The sequence below is a fragment of the Balaenoptera acutorostrata genome, chromosome 1 (assembly GCF_949987535.1).
Source record: "Balaenoptera acutorostrata chromosome 1, mBalAcu1.1, whole genome shotgun sequence".
NCBI lineage: Eukaryota > Metazoa > Chordata > Mammalia > Artiodactyla > Balaenopteridae > Balaenoptera > Balaenoptera acutorostrata.
This window is the reverse complement of record NC_080064.1, coordinates 48,646,302-48,669,708: the sequence shown is the minus strand read 5'-3', so window position 1 is coordinate 48,669,708 and position 23,407 is coordinate 48,646,302. Positions and strand designations below refer to the sequence as shown.

The window sequence follows — 23,407 nt, the reverse complement described above, 5'->3', positions numbered from 1 at the left end:
AACCCCCCCACTCATAGCCAGGTCTCTCTGACCTCTGTACACAAATAAATAAATCCAAGGCTCTTTTCAGCTTAGAATGTCCTTGATGCTGAGTTTTACAGGTAGATTCTGTGTAGGTTTCAAGTCACTATCTAAATATCGCACTTGTTTTAACAGTTCTGATGCCCAGGATCTTCCCATCTGTCCGTCATGAATAGGAAGGTACCATCTAAGGGAATGAATACTTTATCGCCCTCTTTTGGAAAGGCCTCTGGTCATCCTCCTCTCTTGCCTTGCCAGTCCTCTGGGCCTCAGTTTGCTTAACAAGAGATAAGCTTTTGGGCCTAAAGATAAGGCTGGGCTCTTAGGGAGCTGCTATTGGGAGCCTCAGGGTTTTTTTAGGGCCTACAAGTGTTCCATATCTATTCCTCCTGAGTCGATTGCAATGTTTCTTATACTTCAGCTTGATCACGGTAGTCTCAGATTTGATTTTATTTATCCTCTGTTTTCGGGAATGAGGGCCTAAGTTTTTAACTGTTTTGTGGCCTCAGGTGAGGTACCTCACTTTTGTATCTCAATTTCCTGGGCTACAAAAGAGGGGTACTGTATTCCCTGCTTCTAGAAGTGGTGTGAAGATGTAAAGCAACCAGGACAGCACTTGGTACGTAGTAGGTTCTGTGTAAATGTCAGTTCCTTTTACTTCCTAATGCCATCAATATCAGCTGCTGCTCGAGACGTCTTATGATGATGTATTAAGTGAAGTAGAACATGACTTGCTCGCCTCATCTTGTCAGAGAGCGCAGCGGAAAGCTGCAGCCTCCCTTGACTTTGCTATCTGTAACTCCAACACAAGGGAGGGAAAGACCCTTGAGTAAATGTCACCTCTCTTTGAGGCTCAGTAGTCTCATTCTCCAAACCAGATTAATAATAATAATTGTCTTTCTATTTGCATGGCTCAGAAAAAAGTATCAGTTGTCTTTTTAAAACAACACAGAGCCTCACAGTACAGAGCGATTTTACCCATCACTTAATTTTGACCCTTCCAGTAACTCCGTGAGATAAGAACAGTTGCGATGACTATCATTTTAAATGTAAGAAATTCAAGTCCTTCATACTTAAGTGATGGGCCCAAGGCCAGAGCCTCTGATTCTAAACCCAGTGTTCTTTCATACATTAACAAGCTTCCAGCATACGCGAGATCGCAGCTCACCAGGGGCACATTCTCCACGTTTGTTCATTCAAAAATCATTTTTAATCACCCAAGATGTCACATATTGTTATTTTAAAATATGTCTCTAATCCTATGTCACCCAGCTCTTAACCTGTCTCTCCATCCTGTTACTATGTTGCTGCACTAAAAGTGTCTTCTGTATGGATGGTCCTTAATGTATAGCTTTTAGACTAATTTCATGCGTTCGTTCAAAAAGTAATTATGTATGGAGCACCTAGCCTATGCCAGGCACATGAGGATGTAATAGTAACCACAGCCTGGTCCCCACCTTCAAGGCGTTTTTAGGTAACTCCTTGGATACTCATGACAACCAGATGAGGAAACAGAGGTTCAGAGAACAAAGTGACCTCTCCAGGGTCACACAGCCTGTGGCAGAGCCAGGATTAGGAACCAGACCTCCTGCCTCCTTTTGGTCCAGGACTGTTATCACTCTACACACCATCATGTTACTGAAATGGTCTACAGACAGGATGGACCAGCTCGGGGGAAGATGAGAATCAGGACCCAGGCACTTTCTGGCCTTCATCCTTTTAGCGCTTCTGCTAGTGTTCTGTCCTCAGCACACATGTGGTAAATGTTTGATGCTTAGAAGTTTCTTGTTTAACCACCATTTACAGATGGGGGAACAAGGATAATAAAATAACCGCCCTGCCCTCAGCAAGCTTATAGATCAGTTGGAATTCAGAGTGACCAGGAAGCTGTAGTGTGGTTTGACAACTCCTTTATAAGATAAAGCACATTTTACACCCTCCTTCAATAGCCTGATGACTTTCCCATCTCCCCGCAGCAAGTCAAGGAGCGCCGATAAATCAGGGGCTGTATTCTTCTTGTTCACCACCATTGTCCTGGGCAAAGCACAGTGCGTGACACTTAATAGGTTCTTGGTAACTTATTTCTTAGTGAAAGGATGCACCAGAGGTTACAATAGTACAGAGGAAGGCTCAAGTCAGTCCTAGAGAGTCAGACAAGTCTCCCAAGAAGATGTCCCGGCAGAAATAAATCTTAAAGGAAAAACAGGCAGATTGGTATCTCACCCATGGGACAACCAAGCAGAAAAGCTTTTTTCAATTATGCACAGTTTGGGTTTCGCCATCCACTGCTTCTCCTCCATTTGCAGGCATAATTGAGAGTCAGCTGTGGTTCAACTTGCTAAGTGCCCATAGTGAGCAGTGAATTACGGGGAACAGAAAAACACTGTTCGTTTTGCTCAGGCAAGGGTGAGCTAGTAAAAATAAAAGTGAGGGCTGGTAATTTATTGGCCCTTGTTAACAAGGACTCTGTAGGCATTCTTAGAGTATTCCTTTTAGACGGAGCTCAGTTATCAGGAGCAAAGAAATTACATTCTTCATGGGCTACCAGCAAACTAAGGTTTGCAGAAGCGGCTCTGAAAGCACATCTTTTGCGCAGCCGTGCTCACTCAGAGTCATGTTTTTCGCAAGAATGTGCACGAGCTTCTGGGAGTGTAGAATGTGATGTCAGAGGAAAAGAGGCACCTGAAACTGCTGTGGGAATGGTGGGGACAGGGCTGAGCTGCAGCTGTATATGCTGTAGCAGTTCAAAGGCAGACTGCCCAGGCTTAAGCTCCTGGCTCTCCGTTCATGGACTGAGGGACCCCCTCCAGGGCTCCTTTTCCTCCTCTGCAGCATGGGGACAATTGTCATCCTCACCTGATAAGACTTGTCCCAAGGATTACATGAGAATGTATGTAAACACAAATGTCTAGCGTGATGCCTGGCACATAGAAAGTGCCCTGGCAGTGTTAGCTCATACTGTTAGTGATAAATGTCTTGTTCGGTAGCCAGAATGAGCTACATTTGAATCTAATCGCTTACCAGCTTTGAAGCTTTGGGCAAATTTCTGTAACAACTCTGAGCCTCACTCTCTACTATGTAAGGTGGAGATTATAATAACAACTTCTTAGGGTTATTGTAAGGATTTTAAGGTAAATGAGAGTGAAAATGACAAAGGGACTCAAGGAATAAGCTCAAATTCTTACTTATCTAAGAAGAATGGTGTGGTTCGCTGGTCCCAGCCTAAAAGATGCTTTGTCTTTCTCTTCACTATTCTCTACAATCCTCGATGGTACACTTACCCGGCAGACACCTACCAAATGCCTACTGGCTGTTAGGCACTGTGCCTGCTTTTAAGGGGCTCTCTGTCTGATGGAAAGAAAGACAGGTTATCAGACATTTAGAAAACCACTGCTGGCTGATCCATCCCATGGAGGTTTGAGTTAAGCTTTGCTAGTTGCTGAGGATGAACTAGTGATTGCTTTCCAACTGGAATGTTTCGGAGCAAGGCCCCTGATTGACTGATTTGAAAAGTATCTCACGCATCCACAGTTATTCATATGTATTTAGATACATATTTACATAATGTATCAATGGTAAAGGAAATTATGATTCTAACACTTTACAGTATGATGGTACCTAATAGTTTTTGATTATTTACTCTCGTTTCTCTTTGATCCTCTCAATAACCTGAGCGAGTAGCAGAGTCAGTAGCTCCAGTTTATAATAGTGAAGTTCAGAGGAGCTAAGTGACCTGCTTAGGGCTTGCTAGTTACCACGTGGCCCAATAAGACCAGATGGATGAGGAAGAGAGGAGAGGGAGGGAAGAAGTTACAGATTAGTGTTAAAAACCATCAGAGATTTTCTGGATTCTCGCTCGTGCTTTTCCTGCCATTGATGGGCCCTTTTCTTGAGTAGAAGCCTTTGGTGATCATCAGATGGTTTGTACACAATCCCAACAGAAGCTGTACTTTGTCCTAGGACCTTGATATTTACTGTATTTTAAATAGCCTGGATCTCAAATCAGCATGGACTAGTTCAAGCTCCACTGCAAACTGTTTTTAATCACTTTCGGCAACTCCTAGCACCTCCCTGGGCCTCATTTTTGTCTTCGGTGAGATGAGGATTATTTTTTCCACCCCGTGATCTCTGAGGTCTCTGCGTTTTGCCTCCTATTCTGTGGTTCTATGAGGAGCCCCGTGGCAGACCCTTGTGGAATGATTCACATCCTCCCTCTCCTCCTCCAGTTTTCCTGAGAGAAGGAGCCTCGCCCACTGCTTTCATGATCCCAGCAGCCCCTTCTTCTGGAAGTTGGGCCCCTCACACATACTTAGCCGTTGGAGGGGAAGCCTGGTTGCTTGGTTCTTTGAAAGCGTCGTACCAGAGTGTTTTGACTGTCTCACATTTGGTTTTTCCATAGGTTCCCACCAGCCAAAAGAAGGAAGGTGTTTATGATGTTCCAAAAAGTCAACCTGTAAGTGTAAGTATATCTCCTCCCTTCTGCTGGGTTCCCATGACCGGCTTCATGTGGACGCTATGTCTGCAGTCCGAGGAAGGGAGCCGCCCTTCTGGATCCGCGTCCCAACCTGTATGGCTTTGCTGGGGAACTCCTCAGTGGGTCAGGGGGAAGGGGGCATGAGGCGGAAATGATGGGGCCAAGGAGGGGGTGCATGAAGGTCTGGCCCCATGAGTGGAAATGAGTTGAATCGTGCAAACTACTGTGTCCAAGGGATTCAGAGTCTCAGGCGTTTTATGGAAAAAGTCTCCAGCCAAAGACTTCATTATACCTGGTCAAGCAGGGGGCAGTTCTTGGTTCTAGGAAGAGAGTTGTCCACCCAATTTGAAAGTGGTCGAGAAGCTTCAGAGGGTCAGAAGAAGGGCTGGCCAAAAGCCTTTGGAGTGTATAAGGGTCCAGCCAACGGGCAGCACACTGTAGAAAAGACCAGGTATCGTGGGCTCGCAGAGAACCCAGAGGGCCCACTGTATACCTGGACCCCATCTGCTAGTGGGACTCCTGGAAATCTGAGACACGAAGGAAAATCCTCAGCTCTGTGCCACCGCTGGAGTCAGAAGGCACCCTTCAGCTGGCACTCAGAAGGCACCCTCCACATAACCCAGGTAGCCCTGGGGAGCCAGTGCAGACGCTTGAGTAGGGGGACATGTGACTGCTACAGCTTATGTAAAAAGAACTGGGGCGTTTAGTCACTGTTGATCTCATTCAACAATGGGTGGAAAGAGCATGGGCTTTGAAGTCATGCTGACCCTCAAGAATCCCAGCTCTGGTCCTAACAGCTGTTATGAGCCTAAATGACCTTATCTGGACCATTGTTATCAGTTGTGGACCCCATACTGTGAGAGACATAAAGACAACCCTGCATGTTTCAAGATGAGATTAATAATAGCATTTGAAACCCCATCCCATATGAGGGGCAGCTGAAGGGCCTGGAGATGTTTGGCCTGGAGAAAGGAAACCATAAGTATAGAGATGGGCATCCACGGGGCCATTAAATGGAAGGGGGATTATACTGCTCTGTATCAGCCAACTCTTGGAACCAAGGCCAGTGGGCGGCGCTACAAGAAAGCCAGCTCTAACTCCGAGTGAGGGTGACCTACTGACAGTCAGAGCTGCTCAAGGGTGGAGCTCTGGCCCCTAAGAGAGTGAGCTCCCTGTCACTGGAGCTATACTAGCAGAGCCTTGGAGACCACCTGTCAGAAAGATTATGGGGCGGAGGCAGGGAGTAGGGATTCAAACACTGAATGGCTAGAGGGGCAAGACGAGCCTTTGTCGCTCCTTCCTGATTTGCGCTTCTGGATTCCCCAGTTGGGAGTCTTTCTGGTCCCTTCTTACCCTCCCCTGCCCCTGCTCCCCTTTTTCCTAGAGAACTTTCTTTCTGATCCATGTCCGTTTCTCTACCCCACTCTGCCAATACCTTGAAACCACCATATCCCACCTAAATACTGCTTCCAAAACCCAATGCACATTAGTTTTAGTGAAAAGGCATGTCTGAATACCAGCCCCTGAAAAAACCCCGAGCCTAGAAACAGAGTAGAAGGCATGCAGTGTGGTGTCACTCAGGGAAAGAGCAGTTTTCCTCCCCGAGCCCTTTGCGTTTAATCAAGCCTCCGTGTCACCCAGACACCGGTCTGCTCTTCGAGTTTCAGTTAGGTCCAGCCCCTATCACACAGCTCCCTCCAATTCAATTTGTGCCTAAATTGCCTCACTTGCCCCTAACAGGCTTAGATACATGAGGAAACATGCTCCATTTGCCGCCTTGGTTTTGTGAAGTTATTAACCCGTCTGGCCACACCACCTCCATGCTTAATAGCTCTGAAAAAAAAAAAAAAAAATTCAGACTCCTCAGCCTGACGTACCCGGCAGTCGCGTCCCAGCCTCTCTGTATCTCTGACCTGCCCCCTCCTGGTCCAGCTCGATGGAACTCTACAGTTTCCTGGGGGAGTCATGCCTTCCCCCAACATCCTGGCTTAGTGTCAAGCATTGTGTTTTGGGGAGACTTTCTTTCCTTCTCCCAATTGTGTGAGCACGTCACCTCTGCTTCGTGCCTCCATACGTATCATTCTTCCAGGAATACCTCTGACCACACAGTGTTGGAATTCTTCTTCTTCCTCATTACTTCCAGGAGCTTCCTGAGGTCCTTGTGTTACCAGGAGCAAGCCCAGGGTCTGGTTCACAGCTGCTCTAGGAATAGTTTATATTTATTATATACATTCACATATAATAAATATACGAATGACTCTACCCTGTAGAAGGAATTTCTGATAATCCCTGCTACTTTTTTTAATGGGAATTCCTGTTATTCTGATTCCAAAATAGTCATTAACTATACATAACTAAGGTTTTGCTTGGAAAATATCGGAGCTGCCTGAATGGCCTGCAGTGGCTCCCAACCCACTCTTCCATAAAGTCCTAGAAGCATCTGATGGTGATGATGGCTTTTCCATGAACTATCTGAGTATTAATAAAAGCCTACGAGAGGCAGGAAGTGAAAAGCACATTTTCAAGTTAGAGGCAGATGGACGCAGCTAGAATCTTAGTTCCTGTCCTTACTGCCTGTGGGACATCTGACAGGTCTCCTTGCCTCTCTGAGTCTCAGTGTTCTCATCTTCCAAAAGGGGTTTTGGAACCTAACTTGCAAGATGATTTGAGGAGATAATAGTCTATGTATTGGAAAGTTGGTCCCACTTGCCTAAACCTCCCAGAGGTGCTTTACATACCCCATGTCCCCCGCTGCTCTGACATCTTCCTGTGTTCCAGGTTTCCCCCGGAAGCCCTGCCTCTCTGCTGAGTGTACCTTCCCTAGGATACCTCTGTGCCCCGAAAATCCCTGCCATGTTGTCGCTATTTGCTCCCTCACCACTTGCCCCTTACCCAGAAAGACAAACCAAACACAGCCACAGTAGACCATGTTAGGCAGCTTCCAGGGAGTTTGGGGCTCCCACAAATTTCCCACAAGAAGGGAGACTGCCCAATGGCCTAGTGGTCTAGGGACCACCTGGTTTCTTCTTCCTTGGGACGGGTCTGCATGGAGTCCTAATAAGGAACTCAGCTTGGGGCTCTGGTTGGGGAAAGCCACCAACCAGCCCCCAAAGAAATGGCCACCCGGTCTTCAGAGTCAGATCTGGGCCCTACTAAGGGTCCTTGAGTAGCTTTTTGCATCGCTAAGCCTCAATGTCCTCATCTGTAAAAAGAAAGTAACGCCTACCTTGTAGCTTTGTTTAGAAGATTAAAGGAAACATTTATGTAAAACCCTTACGGGGATATGGAGTAGATTAAATGCAAACATTTCCATTTGTTGCTCTAACAAGCAGGGTACCAGCCAACAGTTCTCACCCAGCTGGGGATTGCCAAGTATTCTAGGTGATGACACACCTCCTCTGGGAAGCCTTTCTTACCCCAGAGTCATCAGCCCCTCTGGGATACCTCCATCCTTCTCTTTGCAATGATCATAAAGGATTATTTTCTCTTAATGTATCCATGTGAGCCATTGGACTTTGGGTTCCTTAAAAGCTTTGACTTCGGGGTGAATGATAGCCCTGTCTAGTTTTTGCCTAAAGACTAAATGAGCTTAAGTATGTGAATCAGCACAGTGCTTGGTGCACAGTATGGATTCAGTAGCTATGAGCTTTTATTCTATTTGTTTTCCTTACTTTTCTGCGAGCTCCTTGAGGACAGGAATCACTTTTAATCATCACTATCCCTAAGGTAACTCTTCTTGGGATTTCTGATCTCTTTGAGATTTTGCTGGTAAACTCTTTCCCCAGAAAGAAACACGTGTGCACATGTAAATTTTTGTAGTCCTTGAAGCCGACGGGATCCCTTGATCTCAGCTCTAGAACCTCTGTCTAGAGCTCTGTCTAGACCTCTGTCTAGTGGCTCGTTATCACTCTTCCATGATCAGAGATATCCTCAGTAAGGTGGCAAATTTGATGTATTGGGGATTTCAGAGTTTTACGGCAGCAGGAGTTAGAATTCACTGTGTTTGTTATATTGTTCTTACCCACCTCAGTGCATCAACTTATGGGAGCAAAGTTTTGTTTTGATTAGCTGGGCCCCAGGTCCAGGCAGAAAGCCAATTCCATGTCTTCACTCCCTCACATTTACTCATCCCTGTGGTAGTTTTACATCCCCCTTGTCCCATGACCATAAGATGCTCAGCTGTACTGACCCTTTTCTTGTTCTGCTTTCTCAAATAACACATTAGGATGCTTTTGTTTGCTTATTTTACTTTGCACCTGTAATAGCCCCTTCTTCTGGAAGATTTGTCCTTAAGGTCATGCTTTGCTCCCCTCCACCATTTCCTGGGAACTCTAAGCCCAGATAAGGATTAATCCCACTCACTCCTAGAAATATTCATTTCACCCCTTCCTGGTCCAGGAAGTCAAAAGCTTTGCATGGGGGCTAATCTTTCCTGTATCTTGAATATGTGAGTCTATTTCTATGTCAGGGTCTCTGAAATCCAGTGGCATGAATGCTTGCTGACAGGAAATGTTGGATGGCTAGAGAGTTAGGAAGGTTTCAGGAAAGAGGGTACAACTTGGGCAAAGCCTTGAAGGATGAGCAGGATTTGAACAGGCAAATGAGGCATGAAAGCACTTCTGGGCAGATCACTGGGGTCCTGGCTCCTGAGTCCATACTGCCTTTACTTAGCAGCACTCAGACCTGGTTAATTTCTCATCCGTTTCTCATCAATTTCCCTCTCAAAGACATTGGGGGAAGGGAGACAGGTAGTCTCCCTTTCTGCCAGCTGACTGACCATGCTGTCATGTTCTTTAGACAAATACCCTGGCCTCTCTGGGAATGTCAAAAATGCACATTCCTAAGCGGGGAAGAAAGTATCTGCATTCATTATTTAGTGCTTTTTGCACTCTGTTAGCCTTTGGACATGATCTAGTTCCACAGTGGGGCATTCACAGCCTGCTGAAGGGCCCATTTCAGACCCTTTTATGCCCCACAGCACTGAACTTGGTTGAGACTTACCGTGAAGGTCACACTGTTTCAACGACACAGGCCTAAATCTTAGTATGACTTATGCCATTTTTGCATGAGAAATAATCTGTGCTTTTCTTCTCCCCTCCGCTTACGCCCTCATGTAATATTCTTTGAGCTGAAAAAGATCTTTTATCCTTCACCTTTTGAATTGCCCAGTTTAAAAACCTTTTATGTAGTTGTATTAGGCATAAAAGACTTTCTAATTATTGGTAATAATGAGCCAGTGAATTCTAGCTGAACTTTTTCTGGCCTTCAAAAGAGAGATTCTGAAAAGTTTGGCATTGTGGTAAATAGGAAGGACACAGATTGTCAAATGGATACGTTGACCTCGACATTAAATTTCTTTTTGGTGAAACACGGATTCAGAAATTGAAAGGAATGATCAGACCTCCCTGAGGTTCTTTCCTCCCTTTGTCAATCACTTCGACTTCCTGAGACTTTTTTCGCTGGGCTGCAAAGCGGAAAGGATGACCATCTGCTACCAACATCTCAGGCCTTTCGTGAGACTCACGCGGCAATGTGAAAGCATTTCCTGTGATAATGAGGGGTCGCTTTTATGAGACGCTGTGGAAGTAAAGATTGAGGGATGGTATGTATTAGTTGCTTCTGTTTATTTTATGTGCTGTCCTATGATTAAGAGAAAGGCTCAGGTTTAATGACAAGAGAGGGCAAAACTGGGCTCAAGATGAGAAAGGAATTTCAGACCATCTGAGCTGATTTTCAGAAGAAGGCACAGCCTCTCAGAGTAGCGAGCTCTATGCCCCTAGTAGTATTCAAGCAGCAGATAAATGGTTCTATAAGGGAATCCTTGTACTGTAAAGGTGACTATAGTGGTGGACCTCAGAATCATTCATCTCCTCTGGCACTCCATTTGCCCCTATGTACTTAACTCATCGTCTTGCTGCCAGTAGCTCAGCTGCCAAGCCGTGTACCCCACAGGCCCCGTTCGTATCTTCATTATTATCACCTGGCTGTAAAGGAGCACACCCTGAAGTGCCCAGCAATAAGTTATGGGCTGGCCCTGTGAAGTTAGTGCTCTGGATGGGAAGAAGTTTACCAAGTATTATAATCAAGTCATATCACTGAGCAAGCATTGGGCACAGAGTAGGTGCTTAAAAAATTGTTCCTCCTTAGTTTCCTTTTAGAGAGCTTGAAATTAGGGCTCTAGATCTGTCTGTATCCTGAAAAGGAGCCAGGCTGGGAGAAACTGATAAACATCCCTGATGATCGGATATGAAGTCCAGGCCTCCATTCAGTTTCTTCCTTTGTTTTATGATGCCAGGACAGTAGCCATACGTACCGTATCTAAAGCTAACGTAGCTGTGGGAAAAAGCAGGCAGACCCCACTGAGCATCTGCTCTGTGCCACGGACAGCCTAGGCTCTGGTCTCGGCTTATCTCCTTCAGTAATCACGACCCTGCGAGGAGGTAGCTGTCATTTACACACAAGGAGTCTGAGGCTTCGAGAGGTCCCATAACTTACCCACGATCACAGAGTCAGAATTGGAACCCTACATTGTTTTGACTCAGGCACCCACACAATTCCCACTAAAATATACTGCCTTTAGAATTAAAGAAAATGCGAAGTCCTCCATCTCCTGGTCAGAATCACCTGACCCTCACCTGGTCAGAATTAGTACTCAGGCGTCAGTTCCCATCTCCCATCACTCATTGTTTTTGAGCACTTAGAGCTCCGGAGGCCCAACACTCCCTGCCTGGCTGTGAACACCTCCCTCGACCTCTAGACTGAATTCTATGAGGGCGTGGCCGTGTCTAAGCCATTCCTGAACCCTCACTCTGCCTGGCACCCTTTCTTCATCCTGATGTTGAAAAGATATTTTTGAATGTTAAGGAGCACACCTCAATGAAAGCCACCCACCTCCGAAGCTCAGAAAGCTGTCCGTTTTGCCACCCCTTCCCCCAACCCTCCAAACTCCTTGGTGTTTTTCTACGAGACCCCTGTCCCCCAACAATCAGCATCTGCTTGGTTTTCCTTGCCCTAGATTTATTTCCATTTCTCTGTGGGAAGAGGCAATCCATTCATGTGAAGAATTTCAAGAATTCTCTGGACAACTCTTCCCTACACCCCCGTCCCCCATCGTTCATGGCAAATAAAATTTCATTCACAATTTAGCAGTTAGTTTTTCCTTTAGTTTGAAATCTGGATCAAGATGTTGCCTAATTGGCTTAAATCTAATATGAGCATTTGTTAGTTTCACTTCCTCATTAAGCGCCACATTGTAGAGAAATTATAATGATCACAACACAGTTAACATAGGTGTCACAAGGGAGGATATCCTCCCGAAGGGAGGATATCATCCGGAAGTGAGGGAAAGGAATCTGAATCTGTGTATTCCCACAAATGAAAGAGAAGCTTGCCTCTTCTGATGTTTCTTGGGTGGACTTTCTTTTAGCTGTACTTAAAAATTTTCCTGGGATAGAATCCTAAATTTCTAGAATCTTAGAGTTAATAGGAACATTAAGAGGTGCTATCTAGTTTAGCCTTCCCACCAAAGCAAGAATCCCCCAAGGTTTGTGATAAGTGCAGATGAACATCCCTGACTCTTGGGTTTCAATTTACATACCTGCAGTGACAGACCTTCGTTACTTTTATAATCCCAGCCATCTGATTGCTACAAAGCCCTTTTTTATTTATTTATTTTTTGGAGTTCCTTACAACTTCTATTCACTTATTTATTCATTCAGTCATCCATTTAGCAAATATTTACTAAGAGCCTCCTACCTGCCAGACAGTGTTCTATTCCCTAGAGATATAAAGATGAATAAGACCAGCTGCTTAAGAATCTTAATGGTCTCAAGAAGAAGATAGACGTATAAAAATAATTACAATCAGTATAATCAAGGTTGTGAAAGGCTGTGTCCAAGATGCTATGGGAGCAGAGTGGAGGGGCAGTAAACTTTGCCTGAGTGAGTTTAGCGAGGTCTTCATCCAAGGGGTAGAGTTTAGGTATAATCTTAAAAGATGATGGGAGTTTGGCACTGGAGAACGGGTGGAACAGTATTCAGGGAGAGGGAAACGAATGTTTAAAAGCACTGAAATGTGGAAAAGCCTCACATATCCCAGGGGCTGATGAGCAGTCTGGGATGGCAGGACCACAGGATGCCTTCATGGGAAAGGAGACAAGGATACCAAGGGAAGCCGGCCCCGGGGAGCAAAGGGCCTGAAATGTGGTGCTGAGAAGCTGGGACTTGTGGGGAGGCCACTGTTGCTTTCAGGTGGTGGAGTGACACTGTTGGAGCTGTATTTTTCAACATCGCTCTGGTGGCCTGTGGCAGGTGGCTTGGCAGGCGGGGAGGAGACCGTCATGTGGCTAGTGGAGTTACCTATGTGTCTGTGTCAGGAAAACAGAGCCCACACCAGGCAGTTTAATAAAGGGAAATGAACATGCGGAACTAGTTACCAAGGTGTTAGAAAAGCTGAAAAGCCAAATGGGAAACAGTGGGCCAACCCAGATGAGTCACAGTTGGAAGTTGCTACTAGAGTGATCCCTAGCACTAAAAGGACAAAGGAAGGCAGTGGTGTGGGCAGAGCCCCGGAGCTGGGGCTGCCGTCAGGCACTGGGACCACAGAGGGAGCTGCCCGGTGGGAGCCGAGACCCTAGTGAAAGGGGCTGTGTGGTGGAAACCATGGAGAGACTCAGCCATTGCAACAATACTGCCCAAAGAGAGCAGGGAAGAAATTCACTGTTTCTCCCTCCCTCCCACCATCCAATTTCTGACCCCTGCCTCCTGTTGGTCAAATTTAAGTGGAGATGGATTGGCAAGGGAGCCTGGGCAATGTAGTTTACAGGGATCAGCCACTGTCATTCAGCACAGAGCAGGGAAAGGCAAGAATTGTTCTGAGGGCAAAGCAGTGAGGGGTAGGCAACTGAGGGCCACTGTGGGTGGGTCTGTACTGAGGGTGAGACCCTGCAGACAAGAGAAAGGGGGTAGGTAGGGGAGGCGTGTACATTTGAGTGGATGACAAGGGTAGATCCGGAAGGTCTCATGGATGTGGAGGGTAAGACAAACACAAGCTACGTCCAAGGTGGCAAACTGGGCGGTCAGGTAACCAGGTGATCTGAACCAAACTCCCTGTCTCCTCTCCCATAGCTCTGTCATTTACAAACATGCTGTTTTATCGCTCTGACTTCTAAGAGTGTTTGTACATCAGCCCTTCCATTCGCTGTCTTCAGGTTCTTGCCAAAGACAGTAGTAGTCCCTCTCATCTTCTTCTCTGTTCTCAGTCCCTGACTCACGTTGGGGCCGGGTCACATTGTCGCCTTGAATGATATCTGGCTTTCTTTCCCAGGGTTGCAAATGAGGGCTCTCATGAATGGAATCAGACAGAGTTGTAGACAGCTCACTCTTAGTCATTCCCGAAACTTGTTTCCCATAGATGCAAATATGGAGGAGATAAGTGTCAGCAGTTGTCTGGTGCTCTGCATGCTCAGTTGTGTGTTGGCAAAAATCACATCTGGATAAAACAATGATCACTCCACTCCTCTGCTAAAATACCTACCACTGGTTTCCTGGAGGGATGGTCTTCAGGCTTTTGATAAAACCCAGAAATCTTTATTTGAATGAAATGTGCCCGGTAGCCGTCTATACAAACAGATGAAAGAGGAGATGTGGTTGGAACCAGGTTGGAACCCCAAGGCCCATCCACCTGGAAGCCCCCTCCCCTCCTCTCTCTGAAGGACAGTAGGTTCTAGAAGGGAAGAGATGCAGAGAGGGTAGTGTGAGAACCACTGTCAAAGGAACCCACAGTTAGTTCCGTGGGTGGGAGAAGTTGGGCGGGCAGACGGGAGCTCCTTCACATGGCTTCCCAACAAGGCTTTATGATCAAATTCTGAATGCAGATCAGGAGTCTGGTCTTTGGGAGGCAGTAACAGCAGAAAGAGCACAAAATGTGAAGTGATTCAGAGCTTTACACTTTTTTTTTTTTTTTTTTTTTTTGTGGTGAAAGAAAGTGCAGTGTTTATTGCACGGAGCCCAGCAAGGAATCCAGGCAGCTAGTGCTTAAAAGACCTGAATTCCCTGATGGCTTCTGGGGAAAGGTTTTAAAAGACAGGGTGAGGGAGGGAGATCGTGGGGTATGTGCTCAGCTGGTGGACATTCTTCTGATTGGTTGGTGGTGAGGTAATAGGGAGTCAACATCATCAACCTTTTGGTTTCAACTGGTCTGTGGTCTAAGGGCTGTGGGCAGCATACGGTTAACTTCTTCCACCTGGTGGGGGTCTCAGTATCTGCAAAACACAGAGCTTTACACTTCTTAACTGTGTGACTCCAGGCAAGGTGCTTTATCTTTTGGATTCTTCTTAGTGACCAGTTAACAGTGTGGGGAGAGCTATTTCGCTGGGTTCCTGTGAGGATTAAATACAAGAACAGATGTGATCGCTGTCATGTTTGCCCGGAGTAGGTACTCAGTACCTGGTAGGCAACATGGGATGGCACTTAAAAGGGTGAGCCTTGAAGACTGACTACTTAGGCTTGAAAAGTGTCTCCCTCCATTAGCAGCCACGTAACCTTGGGTGGGTTATTTAAACTTCTCTGCGTCTCGGTGTGTTCGCTTGTAACATGAGGATAATGACTATTGTACCTACCTCATGGAGTTCTTTTGAGGACTTGAATAAGGTAACGCATGGAAAACATTTAGAACAGCACCTGACATATAGTAAGTACCCAATAAGTGTTAGCCATAGTCATTATTATGAGCTATTCTATGAACAAAGGACTGTACCAAGTATTTCAAGAAATATGACGATGAGTAGGACCTGGCTCAACCTCTAGGGTGTTTTAGTGTCCCTGGGGGCAGTAAGGGGCTGGAGTGCCTTCAGTTCTCCCTGCCCGAGCAGTAATGCCAACAAGGTCAAGTTTAACAGGGGAGGGGGCTGAACCTGCAGGGGAGTGCCAGGGCTGTGGGGTGAAGACAACAAACAGCTGTGACTGCCACATGTTGAGCACCACCAAGCAAGGGCCCGTGGAAGGCACTTAACGCCCTGCGTCAAGACATTCCCATATAACCCTAAGATGTAGGTCTCTTCTCTACGGTAAAGGCGGTTGAAGATAAGAGAAGTTAAATCAGCACAGCCGGAAGAGGCATCACTAAGAATCCAATCCAGCTCTCTCTGACCCTGAAGCTAGGGTGACCTAGTTTATCATACAAACTGGGTCGCTTTTGAAACGGAAAGGGGGGTTGCTATTAATAATTCCATGAGGACAGTAGGCAGGAATGGGAGTGATCTTAGGCAGACCAGGGTGCAGGTCCATGCTACCCAAGCACAGTGAATGCTCTTCCCACTGGGTCCAGCTGTCTCTAAGACCAGAACGCAGTGAGAGTTCAAACAGAAGAGAGGCGCTCTCTATCCATTTTGTTCCTGAAACTCTTTGCCAATCACGCTACCTGTGCTAAAGCAAAGACAGTACTCTCCCCAACATACAGGTGCCCCAATGCACGCCTGCTCCTTCAGTGGGCATAAACCAGATTCCTTGGAGCTCTGTGACATGGTAAGAAAATGGGATTCAGGGCTATCTGTTAACTGCTGCTGCTATGAGTCTATCCTTTTTCCTCTACTACAGATCATTAACATTTACAGAACTTTAACTACAGCAACTCTAACGAGCAGAGCTGTAATATACAGTTTCCCCATAAACATCCATTGAGGCTGACACTCATTCTCTCCCGGTACAGTAATTCAGCATTTCTAGATAAGTCATCGTGTTGAAGCTCTTTCTTTCTCCCTTAACTGCTGTTATTAGTGGTCGCAGAAGAATAATGAACAAACTCCAGTTGTAAAAAAGGAGAAAGTGATAAATAAATGATCATGGAGAAAAAAAATGTGTAGATCAGTGACAGTCCCAACCTAAAGTGTAAAACCCTCGTTACAAGAAACAAGTATTTGCAGAGCACTTACTGGGGGCCAGGGAGTGTGTGCATTGCTTGGCAAGCTGTATCTAGTTCAGTGATTCCCAAAAACCATATTGCCTAACAGTCATTGGTGACACTTTTAAAAACACAACTTCCTTGGCCCCCACCCCTATAGATCTACTTTTGTAATGTTTGCATATATTTATATATAAAGGGAGATTTACAAAGTTCCCCCAATGGATTCCAACACTCCACTACGTTTATCTAGTTCAGTTAACATGACAACTATTATTTTCTCCATTTTGTGAATGAGAAGATTGAGGTTGGGTTGCTAAGGGGAGACGGAAGTAAAGTCTGATGATGCAGGGTGAGGCCCTTGCTTCTCCACTTGTGCATAAAGAATGGCTCCGTGTTAAGGTGACATTCACTCTCACTTGTTACACCACTTTTCCCCCTCTCCACCTCCCATTTTTCTACCTATCACAGAGTCCTGTCAGCATGCCATCATGTTTCTTTTCAGCAGCTTAGCAGCTGCCTTATCTCCAATATTACCCTGTTTCCCACCATTGCGTGCCGTCAGCACGGTACTCTGGTTTTGTCCCCCTTTCCTGTGTTTGTAATCTCGTAGTCTTGTCTCTTTGTCTGTCTCTAGGCTGTTGTTTCCACTGTCGCCTCAGAAGTCCTAGCCCCGTTACCCCTTTCATCATTGTAGGGATAACACTTGCAGTGTGATTGGGCCGTGGTCCTCCAGAGAGGATGGCCGTGGACTTGGCAGGGACTTGAACTACCTACTGTGGCTGCTCCTTCCAGAACCCTTACTTCTCACCCTCATCGTAAAACACACACTGTCTCACGCCTTTTGTTCTCCTCACCCTAGCATAATTCTTAAGAGTATGCACTTCAAAGCTCACCCACTTAGGTGAAAATCTTAGCTCTGCCATTTACTAGCTCTGTGACCTTGGGCAAGTTCATTGACCCTTCTGTGCCTCAGTTCCCTCCTCTGAAAATGAGGATAGCAATAACACGTACATTTGTCATGGTAATTAAATGAGTTATTATACGAAAGCACCTTAGAATCGTGGCTGGTTCCTACAGAGAAACTTCCATCTAAGCATCAGCTATTATGATTATCATCCTGCTTGACCCCTGCTTGGCCAAGAAGGGATGAGGTCTTAATATTACTATTTAGCTCATTCCTTTCTCTTTAGACCAGAATGGACTGTTTGGGGTATGTTCTAGAGATAGAATCAGCATTTCTTAGAATGATTGGATGTCAGGGTGTGGGAGAGAGAGGGATCAAGAGTAACTTGTACATTTGGGGACTTGATGGATCTAGCAAAACCAGAAATAATGATCTCAACCACTTGTGACATAACCAGAGATACTGATTAAATTAAAAAGGTATTTCATAGGACTTAGCAAGGATGCAGGTAAAGAGGGTCTCTGCTTGTGGGATCTGTATGAGATCTCATTGAATATGCCATCCTCTAGCCCTAGCTCCATTGTCTCCAGAGTTGGGGTGTCCAGCACCAGAGAACAAACAGGAAAAGAAGGCAGAGACCAGAGCACAGGTGTCAAAGTGACAAACGTGGTGTTCCCTTGACCCTACAGTAGTATGCACAAAGTGCCCCTTTTGTTTTAATTTTATAGTTTCTGCAATACTGGAAGGTACCTCCTAGAACTAGCCACTGGTCACTTATGCATTTTTCTGTTCAAGCATTCTTTTCTTCCTCCTTCCACAAATATGGTCTAGTGTCCATCGTATGTCACGCACAGACACAGGTGCTATACAAGTCAGACCAGGTCCCGTCCCTTGCACAGCTCATGGTTCATGGGAGAAGGCTGCCAACAAGCAAGTAAACAGACACGCAGAGCACAAAACCGAACAGGAAAATGTGACAAGAGCTGGGAGCTGTGACTGCATGTAGGTAAACAGAGGAGGTCTCTAGGGACATGACACCTGAGCCAAGATCTGAATTACGAGAAGAAACCGACCAGATGGAGAGTAGGATCAGGACAGGGAAAGACAAGGGCAAAGGCCTTGGGGCAGGAGTGTTCTAGGGGTCCACCAGGAACACGGAGAAGACTGGTGTTGGCCAGAGTGTGGTGGGAAAGGGGAGAGTGGTGGCCGATGAGCTCAGACTCAGAGGCAGCAGCCGAGCATGGACAGTAGTAGAGGTAATGGTAAGGAGTTTGGATTTTATCCCAAGTGTAACAGAAGACGGTGGAGGGTTTTCATCAGGGCAGTGAACCTGATCTGATAAGTTTTTTTTAAATTAATTTATTTATTTATTTATTTTTGGCTGTGTTGGGTCTTCGTTTCTGTGCGAGGGCTTTCTCTAGTTGCGGCGAGCAGGGGCCACTCTTCATCGCGGTGCGCGGGCCTCTCACCATCGCGGCCTCTCTTGTTGCGGGGCACAGGCTCCAGACGCGCAGGCTCAGTAGCTGTGGCTCACGGGCCCAGTTGCTCCGCGGCATGTGGGATCTTCCCAGACCAGGGCTCGAACCTGTGTCCCCTGCATTGGCAGGCAGATTCTCAACCACTGCGCCACCAGGGAAGCCCCTGATCTGATAATTTTAAAATATCACTCTGGCTGCTGTGCGGGAGATGAACTTAAGGGGGAAAGTGTTAGAAGCAGCAGTCCAGGCAAAAGAGAATGCTGCCAAGGAGAAGGAGAGGGGCAGGCAGAGTTGGGGTACGTCCTAGAGATAGAATCAGAATTTCTCTAAAGAATGATTGGCTGTCAGGGTGTGGGAGAGAGAGGGATGGAGAATAAGTTTTACACTTGGAGATTTGAGCATCTAAGCCTGAGTTGGTAGCCTTTACAGAAATCAGAAGACAAGGGAAGAACAGGTTTGGGGAGATCAAAAATTCTTTGGACCTGTTAAGTTTGAGTCTGAACAGTATGGGATACAGTCATTTCATCATTTGCTGGGGACGATGGTTAGGCCAGGTATTGGCTGGACTTCGAGTAGTGAGGAACGTCGGAGATTGACTGCCACGCTCGAGCCGCTGATGGGTCTCGCTAATGGGAAAGACTTGAATCCAGAAGAAAATGCCATCCAGATATTAGAAGAGCTAGAAGAATAGCATATTCCTGTTCTTATAACTTTTTCTGGAACATCCCCCTCGTATTTCTTTGAAATTAGAGCCAGAGCCATTTACTCTGATTGCAAAGTCTCATTAGGTCAAATGACAGTGGATGCGACATCCTTTTTGGAGTTTATGATAGCAAATGCCATGTCTCTGTGAGTGAGCGAGTGTGTGTGTGTACATGCACACACATATGCATACACGCACGTGCACACACATACATGCTGAGCATTTGAAAACACCATAAGGACTACCATGCCCTCTGCCTTGTAAATCGTGCTATCACCGTTTCTTTCTGTTCAGTTTTCTGTTCTCTTGTATATGCAAGTTCATCCATTTACTCTTTCTGTTTTTTAAAATCTGTCAGTTCAATGTAGTTTCTTTTTGTGTGCTAGCCCCTGGGCTATTTAGACATTAGGAATACAAAGATGAATAAGATACAGTTTCCCATACAAGGAACTTAGTGTCACGAGGTCATAGTCTGTAGTAGAGAAGAGAGAAAGCAATCAACCATTATAACTGGACATGTGTGATGCCCAGAGGAGGATCATCTAGTCCATCCAGAGGGCCTTAGAGGAAGGCTTGGGACAGGTGACTAGACCCAAGTCTCCAGGGTCTCCTGATGAACAAGGATGGGAAGGGCAGCCCATCACAAGGAGTAGCTTGTACCAAGGCCTGAGAGGGTAAGGAATATACTGAGAGATCTGTTAAGAGGGCAGGTGAAATCATGACACAAAGTTACAAACTATTTATAGGTTGGATAATCAATCTGAGACAAGTATAGATAATGCTCTCGCAGCTTTCCTCTGACTTCAAACTTATAGGCTGCCTTCCAAGTCTAGACTGTTGGTGAACATCACCTCTCTTGATCCTCAGAATTCTGTGAAGGAGACATTTCTCTTGCTGTCTTACATATGAGCAAGCTGAGCTTTCCTTGGGGCCTTAGTTTCCTTGTTGTAAATTGTGAGCTGGGTTTCTCTGCTCTTACTTCTTCTTGCCTCCTCTCAGTCTGTTCACCCATGAGGGGAATTGTGATGGAAGTAAAGGAACTAGACTAAGAGTTGGAAACTTGGGGTTTCATCCCAGCTCGGCCACTAACATTATCATGATTTTGAAAAACTTGAAAGCCTCAGTTTCTTCATCTGAAAAAAATATAGGGTTGAGTTGTGTTAGAGATCTCTATAGCCTCTTCTAATTTTACTCCTCTGCAATTCTGCAATTCATAAAACTTTAAAAAATGCCATCAAATAGGTCTATAAAATCATCATAGTATTCTGAAAGGATACTCTACTGAATCGTTGACCCACTAATGGAGGTCTTACTACATGCCAGGCACTGTACTAATTAAGCTATTACCTCAAATCTTATACAGGGAAATCTTCAGTCTTGTGAGGTGGACAGTTCCCTAATTTTACAATAAAGAAAAATTCAAGAGATGGGTAAACTAGACAAATTCCAGTCGCATGAAAACAGAATTCTTGTTTTGGTCATTTGCAGTGGAGCTGGCTTCAGTCCTGTGAATGGCATTGCAGCAGTGAAAGTGGTCCATGCGCTGTGAAAATCCTCAGTGCGATACCCCTGTCATAACTCTCCTCTTGCTCTGATCTGAATGGGCATCCTCCCATTTCCCTCACTTGACTGTTACGGCTCAGAGAAGGAGCAGCACCCCGGTGCTCACAATATTGGTCCAGTGTAGGCGTTCAAGGAGAGTTTATTAATTATGAAATGAGTGCCTTGAGAGCTGAATCCAGGAACGAAGGAGTAAGGAAATGAATGCCTAAGATATAAAATCTGCATTCTTCCAGCGAAGAAAAGGAAAAGATGCCTAAGATATAAAATCTGCATTCTTCCAGCGAAGAAAAGGAAAAGCATTTTACAGGGAACGGCTGTCAGAGCAGCAGGCAGAGCCCTCCATGACTATTTTTTCCTCTGCTGTGACATCTCTCCATTTGTGATTTGCTCTGATTTGCTCTGCCTTCAGCCTGAGCCTCTGCTGCTCTCGCTTGATTTCAACTCCATCCAATATCTCTTGTTCCCGTTTGGGTGCCATCTGGACCGCAGGAGTAGCCTCTCCAAGAGCGACACAGCAGCGGAGAAAGAGCTGACGGCCTGTCTGAGAGCCCCCCTGCCCGCCCCCCCAGGAGTGTGCTGAGAGCCTGTCATCCTGCTGACAGGAGCCAATTTCACTTTCCTGTGATTCTAATTCACCCCTTTTCAAAGTACTGAACTGGCGCCAAATCTTGTTAGGAGTTTTTGAAAAATCCTTGAGTTTTGCTAATGTGGAGCTAGAATAATGGATCTTTTTAAAAAAAGAGATGGGGTAAAGGAAGAGAGAATGAAAAACAAATAATTATAAGCTTCGGGAAATCATTCCCCTTTGGTTTCTCGTTGTCGCTGTTATGTTTAGACCTGGGCAGGTGCGTTTATTCTGTTAACAGCCAGTAAAGTAGCCAAGCTATCTTGCAACCTGCACCTTCCCCCACAAGGGATCCACAGCAACGAAGGTCCCCCCGCTTTCTAAAATCCTCCTTGTCACACGTCAGAGCTATGGGATGAGGTCATGGGTTGGAGCTGAGATCAAGAGCCCAGGAAGCTTCCACGAGTATCAGAGCATGAAGTCATCCCCAGGGCTTCTAGAGAAGCTCCATGGTAGACTGGTGTTTTCAGCATTTCTTCTTCATCCCCATCACTGGCCTCATGTGGGCTCTCACCAGATTATCATCTCTCTCTTTATAATCACTGCCTCGTGACAACAGTATTGATACCATCAAAATCCCCAGCACCATTCTTGCCACTGTCTCAAAATGTCTGCCCCCTCAGGATGGGATCGGATACTAGCAGTAGTAACCACAGGCGTGAATCATGTCATCACTTTGAACTATGCCCTACATACTACAGGCTTCATGTGAGTCATCTCATTTATGACACCAATCATGTGATAATTCCCTGTTTTCTCCTCTGTCTCCCTCACGCCATGTAAGGACAAGGACTGTGTCTTATCGAAGATGCTGAGTTAATTGATGTGGAGGGACTGGGTGGTGGGTTATCACGGCTTATGACCGTCGTTGGTGTCACCACCGCTGCCCTCCCCCCCAACACGGACACCATCATTTCCTGGGCATGACCACCAGTATCTCCTTCCCTTTATCACTGTTGCTGAGATCAGACTTACTTAGATCTTAGTATCTTATCGCATAATCGGTAGCAGCCTACAAATTGCACTTCCAGCCCCATCCTTAGGTATATTTTCAAGAAAATAAGGGATGTGTTTTAGAAAATCCAGGTGTGAAAACATAGAGCTGCCCACTGAGTTCTGAAACAAGTGTAAGGAAGACAGTGGAGAAGAGAAGGGTGTGGGGTAGATGGAATGAACAGTGGGGCTGATGGACTTCAGAACGGTCCAGCCTTGCCAGGGTTCAAGTTTGGGGAAAAGGTGCAGGAGCAGAAACCTGCTGTGACCAATGTCTGCCCTATGAAAATCACGTCACACGTTTAGCTTCTCTTCCAAGTGACTTTGTTCCTTCCCTGGACCAGTGTTTCCCAAACTTTTGCCATGGCCTGGAACCCGCCTACCCTCACTTACCAAGCATATAATCCCATGGCTTTCCTTTCCTTTCTTCTTCCTTTCTTTCCTCCCTATCTCTCTCTTCATTTCCTCTCTCGCTCTGTCTCTTTCCCAGCCATCTCTCCCTCATCCCTTCTTCCTCCCTCCTCCCCATCCCTGTTCCTCCCCGTCCCTTCCTCCCTCCCATCCTTCCTTCCCTTTCTGTACTTTTGGAAAGGGAACTGACATCCTTCGAGAAATTTTACTCCATCAGTTGCTGTGCTAATTCTTTGCATGTACATCCACCTTCTCACCACTTCTTCTCAGTGAGCCCATGTTGTAAGCATTATTTTTCCTATTTCTTGAGGAGAAAACTGAGGCTCAGAATGAG

General features: G+C 45.9%; 1 protein-coding gene across 7 annotated transcripts in view; it reads left to right on the top strand.

The window, feature by feature from the left end:
- The window catches only part of DAB1 (DAB adaptor protein 1), a 416,708-nt gene that overhangs the window by 349,874 nt on the left and 43,427 nt on the right, over positions 1 to 23,407 (top strand). For all 7 annotated transcript variants that reach the window (XM_028164171.2, XM_057532044.1, XM_057532077.1 and 4 more), the window contains one exon: positions 4,421 to 4,480. In XM_028164171.2, the coding sequence (XP_028019972.1) occupies positions 4,421 to 4,480 (60 nt within the window). The remainder of the gene's footprint in view (positions 1 to 4,420; positions 4,481 to 23,407) is intronic.